Source organism: Etheostoma spectabile, chromosome 3 (assembly GCF_008692095.1).
Source record: "Etheostoma spectabile isolate EspeVRDwgs_2016 chromosome 3, UIUC_Espe_1.0, whole genome shotgun sequence".
Classification (NCBI taxonomy): Eukaryota; Metazoa; Chordata; class Actinopteri; order Perciformes; family Percidae; genus Etheostoma; species Etheostoma spectabile.
In genome coordinates, this window is record NC_045735.1 from 20,090,495 (window position 1) to 20,104,025 (window position 13,531).

The 13,531-nt window shown below is 39.3% G+C and overlaps 1 protein-coding gene and 1 long non-coding RNA gene across 5 annotated transcripts; one reads left to right on the plus strand and one right to left on the minus strand.

The window, feature by feature from the left end:
* The first annotated feature begins 1,924 nt into the window (after positions 1-1,924).
* On the plus strand, positions 1,925-13,072 carry LOC116671362 (spartin). 3 transcript variants are annotated; one of them, XM_032502590.1, is made up of 9 exons: positions 1,925-2,178; positions 2,694-3,538; positions 5,073-5,270; positions 8,075-8,213; positions 8,317-8,511; positions 8,906-9,064; positions 9,186-9,276; positions 10,281-10,325; positions 11,437-13,072. In XM_032502590.1, the coding sequence occupies exons 2-9, from the start codon at positions 2,699-2,701 to the stop codon at positions 11,639-11,641; spliced, it is 1,872 nt and encodes a 623-aa protein (XP_032358481.1). In that variant the 5' UTR covers positions 1,925-2,178; positions 2,694-2,698; the 3' UTR covers positions 11,642-13,072. The 3 variants fall into 3 exon arrangements, with proteins under 3 accessions (XP_032358481.1, XP_032358497.1, XP_032358489.1); XM_032502598.1 differs by having other exon boundaries at positions 1,964-2,083; XM_032502606.1 differs by lacking the exon at positions 10,281-10,325.
* On the minus strand, positions 3,318-7,539 carry LOC116671647 (uncharacterized). Of its 2 annotated transcripts, none has more exons than XR_004327316.1 (3): positions 7,431-7,539; positions 5,051-5,279; positions 3,318-3,532 (listed from the first exon to the last, which is right to left on the minus strand). It is a non-coding gene; the product is annotated as an uncharacterized LOC116671647 (long non-coding RNA). The 2 variants fall into 2 exon arrangements; XR_004327315.1 differs by having other exon boundaries at positions 7,206-7,449.
* Positions 13,073-13,531: the final 459 nt, after the last annotated feature.

A 13,531-nucleotide genomic window follows, 5' to 3' on the forward strand; every position in this document is an offset into this window, starting at 1 on the left:
TTATACTAAATGATCTTGCTGCTCAACTCACTTTAGTTACATGGGGGCAGTGTTCATCAGATGTTTGAACTCCACACCTAGGGGGAAATGGCAAACTACCCTGCATTTCAAATTGTTGCAGTATAACAATTCTAGATCTCACATTTAATAATTGACAGTGATGCCTGGGAAGACAGTGGGTGAGAATTATAATCTTTAAAGTATCCAATGTATGAAATATTCAGACTAAATGTGAAATGATACAGATTATACAACTGACTTGATGAAAAACAATATCTTAGGGTAAGGGTTATTATCAATATTTTAATGTTCAGAACTCCAAAACAGATGTATAGCAGTTAAAAAAAAGAAATCCTCAAACTCCTGTTTTTGCTCCAGCATTATGCAACTACTGCAGAAAGTAAAAACAAATATTTTCAGATCCTTTTTTTCGCAATAAATTGGGACCTCTAGTGGCATCATGCTGTACACCAAGAAGATGTGATGGAAAGGAAAACTAACATGTAATGCTGTATCCTTTCAACAGGACATCTATTATTGTATATATTATTATTGTACTAAAATATGTAATTTCATTTGAAACTTTCATCTACTTTCTGCCCTTTCTAACAAGGGTTTTGTGTCACGCTTTGGAGAGAAGCAAGGCTTGGAGGGCTAGGTGAAAGTGCCTTTTGTGGAAAAGAAGGGTTTAGCCAACACTGCCATCTAGTGACCTCAACCAGGAACTCTCCAGAGAGCTACCTACCAGTATGGAAATGTAGGCAGAGATATTTTGCGGTGCATCTTTTAATTCTGCAGAAACTCAATGAGTAACCGATACACATCAGTATAATTCACATCACTGTTGGCATCCCTAAAGTTCAGATGATAACAGATCACCTGAACTTGTGGTAGCCTGTGATGGATGGAGCATTTAAAGTCATTTGAATTTTGATCTGGTATTAAAAATGAATCTGCTCTGTGCTTCATGTCAGCTGTGTGTGAGGATTCATTTAGTCAGTCAGGATTACAGAGCAGACTGCCATGTAGGCCTACTGCATTTCAACATTGGCATTTCTGGTTTATTAATCCGATTTAGAAAGGACTTTACTGCCACAGTACGTGGGATTTGCCTTGGTATGCGTACATACACAAACAAACATATTAAACATAAATACAGAGTAGAAAATAAAATAAATAAAAATATACAGTACATGCAGATGTATAGTCCAGAATGGAGGTAAGTTTAAGTGTAATAACTAGGGATGGGGAGGGGTTAAGTCAATACTTTTATTAAAGCCACTTGAAATCTGTTAACATAATTTGTTGTATTTTTCATTTAGTGAGTTGATCTTTTTAGACTATTTAGTACAATAATCAACATTAAAAATAGTGTTTATTCAAAACGTATTTCAGAGGCATTGCACAAGACAACCTTATTGTATGGGTCAACTTTAAGCAGTAGTATTTACTAACCATATTTGTAGTAATTAAATCTTGTTTCAGGCAATATACCAATTCAGCTACACTTTTATTCAAAGTGATGATAGCAACTGTTAAAAAAATATATTTTAATAAGTCATTAACCAAAGAAATATACTATTAAATGGTTCATTAAAACACATCACATCCAGAAAGGACACATTAAAACCATAGAATGTGTAGTCTGTGGTTTAACATATATTTCATGTATATTTTGGCTATTTACTTGCAATATTTCATGAAATAAATTCCTTAAATAAATCTCTTATTAACTCAGAAACATGAAAAGTATGTCAAGCACTTGGTGCCCTTTCCTCCGTGTTTGTAGAGCCAAAGAGGACGTCGATGCAGCAATGGTAGCATTACTTCCGGCTAATACTTTCAAAATAAAACCGAGTGTTTAGAGCACGTCAGTGGCAAATGCATGACGTTGCATACTAGTTTGTCTTGCGTTGAAGCGATACATCCTGTCACTATACTTCAAAGGTCAACATTGTGGCGAGTAGTGTGTAACAGGACTTCTACATTCCACTGGAGAGTCGTTATAAGGTCCATTGGCGATTACCGAGTACCGACAGACCACAACTTTACTCAGGGCGAAGGTTTCTGACGCCGTTCAATAGTTAGAAGGATCCGTTTTGACAAGAACACGTCACGTTAGCTACAAGATAGCTAACTGACTAATTAAGTTGTTTTTCGGAGTTTTTATCTCACTGGGTAAGCGTGGATACCGTAAGCTAATGAAGGAGCTAATGCTAACGAGCTAATTCTAATCATGTTATTAACAGACTTCTGTTCGATATTTACGTTACTGTTGGTACAATGACATGGCGTAATAGCTGAACTTGTATACAGAGACGTTAGCTGTTGTTAGTTTGTGTTGGAAACTTTATAATAACTTTAGCGACCTCTTTTATACCAGATAAACAAACGCACATAACTGCAGTGAATAAGCTAGTAACTCATTTTATCAACAGCAGTTAGAGAGACTAGTCAATACAATTACACGGGCCTGCTTTCTGAGTGATATTAAACTATTTCTAATTGTGAAAAAGGTTATCTTAACACTGGGGCAGAAGTTAAGTCAGCAGTAGAATAACCTATAAGCCTTAAATGACGTAAAGTGTGTTACATTCTAGCAATGGTGACAATCTACCCTCTCATGCTGGACATCATTAGTGCTGTATGTATGAATAAGGTCAATTGTAAATAAAGCTAATGTCTCATTGCAGAGGGAATGGAGAAAGCTAAACAAGATGCATTCGACAGTGCCAGACTTCAAGTTATCAAAGATGGCTATGAGAGGGCTTTTGAGTGCATTAATAAAGGACTCACAGTAGATGAAGCTGGAGACAAGGCACAGGCCCTGGAGCTCTACAAGCGAGGGCGACAGCACCTTCTCCGGGCCATTAGTGTGCCCTCACAAGGAGAGGAGTGTGTCGGCAGCTCCTGGGAATCAGCCAGGCAGATGCAGCAGAAGATGCAGGAGACGCTGAACAACATCACCACTCGCCTGGCCATACTAGAGACTAGCTCGGACTTTGAATCTGCAACTACAGTAAACACTAGCAGTGTGTCTGGCCTTGATGCTACAGATGTGTCTGAAGAAGGTCTCTACCCAAAACTTCCCACCAAAAACAAGCCAGAGAAGCCAGCTCCACCAATGCTACTTTCTCCTAACAGCCAGACAGCAGGAGCTGTAGGAGGGGTGTCAGCATGCAGTAGTGAGGGTCTACCTCTCTCACCCACCAGACTGCCTGTGGTCCCAGCGGAACAGCCCCCAGCTTACTCTCCTCAGGCTGCTGACGGCCACCTATCTGTCTCATATGGAACGGATTCAGGGGAAATGTCATTAGTTGGGGATGAGTTCTACAGTCGTACATCTAACTCATCTCTGTCACCCCAGAGTATGGGAGAAGAAGGAGAGGAGCTGGTGTACATCCCTCATGGTGTACAGATATTCTTTGTCACTCCTGAGGGGCAGGTGAGCGCTCCGTCGTACCCAGGCTTCCTGCGGCTGGTGAAGTTTACTAGTGACCATGATGCGATGCCTGACCGACCACCAGCATTTCTGCAGGTAAGAGAAAATAAATATTTCCAGCACACTAAACACTCTGGTATAAGTTTGGAAAGGACTAGATTAGCCCTCATGCACATCTGATGCAATCAGTACAAGTGAAATGTCACCACTGCGGTGTCCCCAGTCATTCTTGTACCATTGAACCTGGTTTTGTAACATTTGCTCAGCTAATCAAAACCTCTTTAACTGTGAGTCATCAGCAGGGGGAGATATGCTTGGTAATGATCAATTTCACTCACCCCATGGACCTGATCATGTGAGTGTTGTTTACTCAGTGCCCTAAGCTCAAATGGGTTTATGGGTATGATGTCATCATCCTGGGGAATCCAATCAGGATCATTACTGGCTCAAAATTGGACATAGATGGTACCTCACTCACTCATGACCTACTGGAAATGATTATTAGGAAAACTCCGATGATCTTATGACAATTTATTTACACAAAATATATTTGGTGTTATAAAACATATCTGGACATAAATTAGAATTTGTCCATGTTCATAAACAATACATAATCTTTGCACCCCTAACGTGTTAAACCACTAAAAGTAGATCTATTTTGCAGTATGGGCGGTGCTTAAAATGCACAGTGAAATACCAGAAAGTAATTACACCTGTATAGTCTGATGCATTAAAATCAGCACTACATTGAATCCTACATCGAAGGGGTGTGTCGTGTCCAGTCTTTGTTGAAACAACAGTCAATAATGTCACAAGTGATCACAAAGGATCATGTTGTGTTGTCCCCAGCCAATGTACAGACCACCAGACCTTTGGACTTCTTGCTTGGTTTGTAATGTGGAGGTTGCATGTAAAAAAATAAAAACATGTCGTAAGAAATAACATGAAGCTATCAAGCAGTCAGCTATCAGCGTAGACTATCGTTAAAGGACAGATGAATTTTGGCCAATCTGGGCATATTTGACCCATGTATAATCATGCATTTTATTAATTTATACTATCCCCTTCTTGAATTAACTGAATTGAATTTAACTTATCCTGTTTTAAGCAAGTTTCTGTTGTTTTATGGAAAGGTTTTAGCCTGCTGTCAAAACAGCCAACACGCTGACTCTAATGGACCGAGAGACTAAAATGTCACTCTTAATTGAGGAATTTCCCATGTGCATATTGCCAGCAGGTGACATCATTGATTCACATGAGTGCGAGTATCTTAACCCTGCTTACACTGTTAGGCCCTATAATCCTGTTAGACATGTGGCAGTCAGAGGGAGACTGTGTCCTCTGGTTTTGCTTCTCAGACGGTTCACTGGGTTGCACTAATTAGAATCACCATTACACATGTGGCTTGTCATTTTGAGGTTATATCTTACATGTGACTTCCATGTTTATTTAATCATCATTGTACCTTGTTGTATATATGGACACATAGTTCAGAAATGAATTGGAAATTTTGGGCTGATACACATCATCATCATCATGACGTTGTACATGTAGTTATTTATCATTATTCTTTTTTTTGCAGCTGTTGCATTCTTTTTTTCCTCTTACCTTTTGTTTTGCGTCCTGCCAGGTGTGTGACTGGCTTTACCCTCTCATGGCCATGGACTCACCGGTGTTGCTGTGTAACACCGGTGTGTTTATGTTTCCGGACATGATGGCGCCAGGTCCAGGCTATTATGTTGGGGTGGTGTTGTCCTCTGAGCTGCCTGCTGCAGACAGACAGCTGTTCCAGGACCTGCTGTCCCAGATGACAGATCTCAGGGTGCAGGTCAGTGGTCTTTGGGGAGCAAATGGGGACAATATATTTGAATATATATATATATATATATATATATATATATATATATATATATATATATATATATATATATATATAGACACAAGCCATCTGCAGCTTAATGCCATGTATTTTCATGCTGATTTTCTCACTGACCAAAGGCTCAGAGAAATTGTCCTCTGAAATGTACTTGTACTGTTCTCCCATCAAAATATGTTTCCAAAGAATTTTTACACAATGCCTTTTTGGCAAATCCTCTTGTGCCAGTGGGCGGCACAGAGAGCTATTTTAAGCAAATGAGACTGTGAGCAGTGCATTGGTGGTATTGGTAGTTACAGTCATGAAATAAAACGTACGGTTTTAAAAGCTAAAACCACACTCATAACTGCACAGAATACTGTACTCAACCTGCACTTTGGTAGTTAATGCTTCTTTTGCACTTCTGGTTGGATATCAACTGCATTTCATTGCCTTTGTACCTGTACGCTGCAAAATTACAAAGTTGAGCTAATCTAAAAAAATCTCATTATTTTTTAATAATATGAATGTCAGCTGCTAATGTTGCCTTAACAAATTAGTGAATCTATTTGAGCCTAGAATAGATTTGTCCTCACACAAAGATAATGTTTGTTCAACAATTCTGTGTTAAAATGCAGTTGAAAGTGCAAAATCCACAGTAACGTGTGGCGCAGTGGATTTGACACATGTCTTTGGTGTGAGAGACCTAGGTTCAATTCCCAATGTGATACACCAGCCAATGTGTAACCGGAGAGCAAGACACTTAACCCATAGTAGCTCCAGAGGCATAGGACCTCTGATATATTTAGCAATTGTAAGTCGCTTTGGATAAAAGCGTCAGCTAAATGACGTGTAAGGCAATAAAAAGTAACACAGTCTCCAAAAATTATATAATTATGCGCAAGATAAAGTTGTTTTCACACAAACGGGTAATTTGCTTCTCGTTCCTCGCCTTAAAAGTTCCATTCATTTGAACTTTATGGGACGGCTACATTGCACATGTAACGTATACGGAGCGGACATTCCAGCACTACGCTCTGTTGGGATTTAAAATTGTATATTTGCTCAAACATTGTGTGTGATTTGCATTATACATTCAAGCTAAAAGGTAAAAGCAATATTTCAACATAAATGAAGACATGTTGGTCATGCATTAAGTTTTTTCTTATAAGTATATAGTTTGTTGTTTGTTGTTTGTTGCATTAAGTTGTTTTGCAATACTCTGTTCTAGAACATAAGATGTTCTGGTACATTCCATTAGAATCCAGCCTCTCCTAATTGTGTCAGAAGTAGAACTGATTGTTGGGGACCATCCTGAATCTGGTTTCAGTCCCACTTTTACGTCCACTGATCTTTTGCTCTGCAAGTCCTGAACTGAGGGTCATAAACTTTCAGTGACATGCCAACTGTAAAGATTACGAAATAAGCACACAGACACATCACTGTGACCTGGAGACCCCATCCTTTGTGGATAAGACTAGGGGTCCAAGAGCCGAAGAGCCAGACAAATTTGGGCGAGAGCTGTTAGCTTGACTCTGTATTTGTCTCAGGATATCCCATGTAATAAAAAGGATTCACACATCAACATCTGAGATTTTGACTACTAATTGACTGAACCCTGAGAATGGAGCAGGATTTAGCTCCAACAGCTTTCACCATAATCAATGAAACTGGCTACACCAGGCACGAGAGCATGCGTAGTGGTGCGTATGCTTCGCGGAGATCTGCTCTACAAGCGTAAAAATAAGACAGTCTTCTATTTATATTTATTATGTGAGGTGTGTGCGGCCGTGTCATTACTTCTTTTAAATTAAACTATTGATATACAGGAAACGACTTAATGTGTGTGAATGAGAGTATATATTTATATAGTTTCATTTTCAGAGTTTCTGTTTCTTGTTCCCTTACCTTTGTCCTCTGATAACAGCTGACAGCAAATTTACGTTTTTACAGTGCTGTGCCGGCTCCAAAAAAACAGAAGAAATAACAATCCCAAAGCAAAAGCTGTCTGTGGCGAGCCCCCCCCACCCCCCAACACCCTTCAGTCCTCCAATCACGAGAAATAAATTCTGCAAGCATAGCAAACACTGCAGACATTAAATCTGTTTCTCATATCAGAAAAAATGTACTTACTGCTTACAGTAATACTTTGAGGCTGCAGACTAACAAGATTTTAAACTTTCTCATCGTTTTGGCCTGGCATGAAACTCTTCCCCCTGCTTAGTTCTGAGCTGGCACACTCCTCCAAGTTACCCCTGCCTCAGCATTAGGGGGATTTGAGACAGGCAGGTGAGGAGAATTAATCAGTTATAATGCTCTTATCTGCAGCAGTTGGGACAACCTCAAAGTTTCAGCTGAAAGACAAGTGCCAGTTCAGCCATGGTGGAGGTAGAGACGCTGGCTCAGATTGATGCCAAATGATGAATTATGCAATCAGCCTAGTCATCTTCTCGGATGGACCTGATCCCTTATCAGCAAGTACGCACTTTTGTGTTTTCATTTTTGGGTCAAGTCACTGGCACAAATGGAGACTGTTTTCTGACAGTCTCTTTGTAGCAAACAAATAGTGTATTGTAACGAGAAGCCCAGAATAGTAAAAGGAGCTATTGTGTGAATTTGGGGTTACTTGGAGACACGCATCTGAACGGAGATGTGTACAGCTTGCACAATGTAGCAGACAAGTTGTCCAAAGATTTGACTGACAAGTAGGTCTTATTTCCAGCCCACATTGTTTGTCTTCATCTTACATTAGCTAACCAATGTGTCTATATGATCAGGCTCCAGATGAAGCTGCAGACATTAATCTCAGTCAGAAGGTGTCCATCGCTACACCCGAGGAGACTGAAACAGCTGTGATCGAGGAGGAGAAGAATCTGCCCGAGTGGAGTGAAAAGGTGGCCAGCGGGATCCTGACAGGTGAGGTCCAACAATTGTAACGCTTTTTCTTTTTGGGGAAAAATGAGTTAGGAAAGTCTAGAGACTCTGTGACTAGCCCTTTATAATCCTTTTGTCCTATCAGGTGCGTCATGGCTAAGCTGGGGCCTGGTGAAAGGAGCGGAGTTTACAGGCAAGGCCATTCACAAAGGGGCATCTAAACTCAGGGAACACATCACCCCAGAGGACAAACCCACCCACGTCAGCCCCACCGTCACCAAAGGCCTCCACGTTGCCAAGCAAGCGACCGGGGGAGCTGTCAAAGTCAGCCAGTTTCTAGGTGACAAAGTCATTCCCAGTCAGCTTGTTTTTACTAGGGCTGCAACTAACAATTAGTTTCATAGTTGATTAATGGGTTGATTATTTTCTGGTTGTTCGTTGTTTGGTCTAAAATGTCAGAAAATGGTGAAGACAGTCCCTCAAATGTCTTGTTTTGTTCACAACTTAAAGATATTCCTTATTCAGTTTTCTGTAAGGAGTGAAGAAACCAGAAAATATTCACATTTAAGCTGGAATCAAAGGATTTTGGAAAAATGACTTGAATCAATAAATTGATTAACAAAATAGTTGGCAAGAATTTTTAAAGTTGACAGCTATTTGATTAATCTTTGCAGCTTTACTTGTGTGGTTATATGGCAGTGGACCTCTAATTGAGTAATGCTGTGTAACTGCAGTGGACGGGGTGTGCACGGTCGCTGGCTGTGTGGGTCGAGAGTTGGCCCCCCACGTGAAAAAACACGGAGGCAAGCTGATCCCAGAGTCCATGAAGAAAGACAAGGATGGGCGGTCCAACATAGATGGAGCCATGGTGGTGGCTGCCAGTGGGGTGCAAGGTAGAGTGCATCATCCTCTCCACTGATTCTCAGCTACACTTTATAATCTCTTAAGAGAAAGTGGTTTTCGTAAGAGTACTAAAATGTGTCAACATGCATTGTATTTTGTGTATTTGTCCAGGATTTGCAACCATGTGGACTGGTTTGGAAGTAGCAGCAAAGGACATCACTAAGAGTGTAGCATCAGAGACGGTCACTACCGTAAAACACAAGTAAGTCATCAATTCAATTTGAAGGTCCCATGGCATGAAAATGTCACTTTATGAGTTTTTTTAAGATTAATATGCGTTCCCCCAGCCTGCCTATGGTCCATAGTGGCTAGAAAAGTTGATAGTAGATATCCTGCTCTGCCTTTGAGAAAATGAAATGGGCCAATCTAGAATCTTGCCTCTTATGAGGTCATAAGGGGCAAGGTTACCTCCCCTTTCTCTGTTTTGCCCGCCCAGAGAATTTGGCCCGCCCATGAGAAAGAGACATCATGGCTTTCAAACTAGCAAAGTTGCAGTTGGTCAAGGCCCCCCCCCCCCCTTCTCAAAAGCTACAGACTCAAATGGCACATACTAAGAAAAGCTCATTGTGGGACTGGGCCTAGTGGCTGTAATTCTGCACCAAGGGATTTCAGATACAGTATTAGGGGACCACTAAGGTTTATATAAAAGAGACTTCAGATACAGTACTAGGGGACCACTAAGGTTTATATAAAAGAGACTTCAGATACAATATTAGGGGACCACTAAGGTCTGTATAAAAGAGACTTCAGATACAGTATTAGAGGACACTAAGGTTTATATAAAAGAGACTTCAGATACAGTATTAGGGGACCACTAAGGTCTATATAAAAGAGACTTCAGATACAGTATTAGAGGACACTAAGGTTTATATAAAAGAGACTTCAGATACAGTATTAGGGGACCACTAAGGTCTATATAAAAGACTTCAGAAACAGTATTAGGGGACCACTAAGATCTATATAAAAGACTTCAGATATGGTATTAAGGGACCACTATGGTCTATATAAAAGCATCCAAAGAGCACCATGTCATTTAAAATAATTTGTTTGACCACTGCCACTTGATTTAATAAAAAGCATGTCAAGTTTGTGCTCAACACTGCTTTCTTAACAGGTTTTTGATGTGTAAGTTGAAAATACCTCTTGCATTGTACGTGCAAAACCAAACGTGCACTCACTTATTTTCCTTTTCAATTTACTTTGCAGATTTAGGGGTCTACAAAACATCTTTGACTCACCTAATGAGAATACGTGTAATTTTTCCTAACTATACACAGCTATTGCTATAACTACTGTAACTTTTTTCACCACTATTCACAAGCATGCCATGACCCTTTTTTCTTTCTTTCTTTGGAATGATTTGGCTCTTGCACAAAGCTCTCTTAAGTTATCTAAGCTGCTGTGCCTACTCACTGCCCTTCCCTGGGTGGCGATTCACACGATAGTGCTGCTTTTCACTGATTTCTCCAAATTTGGGTCTATCCTGATTTAAAAAATCTTCCCATATTGTATAAATTGGTTGCGTCATGATGAGCAAAATATCTACACAGTATAGTTGATTATTTATTTTCAGGGTTGGGCTATGTGAGATCATATAAATCCATTAAGAGTTTTTTTGATACACTTTCTCCCTTTTTAAGTGAAGTATCAATTTGACAGGTATTTAATTACCTGGATTAGCCAAAAACAAGCATTCACATCCAGCTGTCTTATCATTTAATGGTTTCTTATTTAAAGGTGCTCTAAACGATGTCACACGTTGTTTAGGCTACTTTTTTCCCCACATACTGCAAACATCTCCTCCCTATCTGCTGGTTGCCTGTCCCTTGAACACGCTGTAAAAAACGCGGTCTCTGTAGACAGCCCAGGCTCCACAAACTGCACCAACCTGCACCACCAAACATAACAAACAGTCTTCCAGCGTTCCAGCCAATAATCGACAAGAAGGATATGGGGGTGGGCGTCGGGGGTTAGTGCGCTGAAGGGAGGGAGAGCGGATGGGATGAGAAGGAGGGAGGGTCTTTGCAAATACTAACGTCAACAGGAAGTAACGTCACCCAACATCGCTTAGAGCACCTTTTAATTATTTAATAATCAATATTTTGGGAGGAAATTATACATGATTAATTATCCACCCTTAAGATCTGTGAACCACGGTGAAAAAAAGATTAAAACTCAGATCCTTGCAGTCAGAAATTTCTTAATTTAAGATTGCGCACTTGCATGGGTGTAATCCTCACATTAACATTCACATACAGCATGGCATCTTGGCAGTCCTTGTTCTGCACATTAATGAATTCTCTCCCCAAATCCTCTTTTGTTTCTCGCTCTAACATCCTATCCAATCTGACTTCTGGTGAAGGTACGGGGCAGCAGCAGGACAAGCCACAGACCACGCTGTCAATTCTGCCATTAATGTCGGTCTCACTGCCTTCAATGTTGACAACCTGGGGATCAAAGCTGTGGTGAAAAGGACTGGCAAGCAAACAGCGAAGGCCATTTTGGAAGATTACAAGCTTCAGGAAGCTCCAGAGAATGGGAAGCAAGTGGAGAAATTGGGCAAATAGCTGGTAGTGCCCTGCCACATTCCCTCAGTAACGCCTTAAAGCATAATTTGTATTCTTCTATCAATTAAATCTATATTTAATATTCATTATTTATAAAATGTGTTCTATATTTTCAAGGCGACTACTATTTTATGCATATCCTATAGTTTGATACAGCTCTAAAGCACTTTAATATTGATGTAATAAAAGGTAGATGGACCTAAGATTATATATCACAAATTAAAACATTGTTATACAGTATATTAGGGGTGTGCAAAAAAATAGATTTGTAGTTGAATCACGATTCAAGCTCTACCAATTGAAAATCGATTCATAGAATTCCAAAAACTGGTTCACAATTTATTAAATAGACACTGCCATCACACGATAGATAGATACATACATACTTACTTACATACATACTTACATACATACATACATACATACATACATACTTTATTTATTGATCCCCAAGGGGAAATTCAAGGTCCCAATAGCTTACTGACATCACACACGACATACACATACATCATAACAGGATGTTAAAATAACAAACAAATCCACATGTATGTATGTATGTATGTATGTATGCACATACATACCTGGGAAAAATAACTACATTTACATACATTTTTTAATCGAGAATCATTTTTGGATTGAAAATCAATATTGAATCGAATCGTTAGCCTAAAGATTTGAATCATATTGTGACATTTTCTGAATCGTACGCCCCTACAGTATATTGATACGCACTGTCACATTCAGTTATCACATATTTTGGAAGATAACAGTTGAGCTCAGCTCTTTGTACTAAGACAGCATTGAATTGTTGATATACATACACTGGAAACTGTCCTAATCTTTGCAAAGCAGCTGTGTGTTGAAGTTCATCCCCGATAGCGTGAGTGCAATTTATTCACTATGACTGAATGATTAATATTCTCTGTGTGTTGGTATCTTTGGATATAACCGTTTCAGACAAAACAAGTGTCTGTTATACTGTTTTTCCCCTGTTGTGTTTAAAATGAGAAGTAATCATCGCTACTTACTGTGCCTGCAAACATCAAACGATATACAGAAATCTATTGTCAAGCTGTAAAACTTCTATAGTCCTTTGTTTTTTTTTGTTAGACCCTCAATACAAGAGTTTATGAATGTGTCTGTGAAGGAGTGTTACAAAATGTTAATGTCTCTAAAACTGTCAAACTGATTGTAGATTTGTGTTCTCCTACAATGTGCACTGCTGTCTTCTGCGTTTTAGTTCAGTTGTATCCACATATTCAGTATTTCATATACAAATGTAGATCTTATTTTGATGGACAAAACATTAACAATGTGAATTTTGTGTGATGCTAACTTTTAGTTTTTTTCGTGTGATCTGGTTCGTAATCTTTTCAAACTCCAGCTTTAAGACCTCAACCGGTAAATGTAACTACATGTGGCTTTAAAGTACTCTACTTGTGCGTTGAGATTTCTTAAAGGTCCCATGGCAGGAAAATTTCACTTTATGAGGTTTGTAAACATAAATAGGTGTCCCCCCCCATGAGAGAAAGAGAAACGGAGATATTGAATTTTGGAGACTTCAGATACAGTTTTAGGGGACCACTAAGGCCTGTATAGAAGCATCCAAAAAGTACCATGTCATGGGACTGTTAACCACCTGAAATACTAAGAACTTTCTGACAAAATAAAATGTTTAAATAAGCAAGAAATTCTGTTTTCATTTTTAAAGATTTGTTGATTCACAGCTATCTATTTTGTTCTCAGTGTCATTCTGTTTAATCTTAATACATCTGTGGTTTAAATCCAGTAAATGCAATCTTGAATCGGTTGGTGTAATACCACCATCTAGTGGCTGTATGTTTAATAACATGTTAGAGTATTTTTTACAGTAGCATACTGATGGTTTAT

Bases quoted from the DNA above. Each gene is read 5' to 3' on its own strand.
- LOC116671362 (XM_032502590.1), top strand. From the start codon at position 2,699: ATGGAGAAAGCTAAACAAGATGCATTCGACAGTGCCAGACTTCAAGTT. The intron at 5,271-8,074 runs GTCAGTGGTCTT...CTATATGATCAG, and splicing joins TGACAGATCTCAGGGTGCAG to GCTCCAGATGAAGCTGCAGA. The intron at 9,065-9,185 runs GTAGAGTGCATC...GTATTTGTCCAG, and splicing joins GGCTGCCAGTGGGGTGCAAG to GATTTGCAACCATGTGGACT.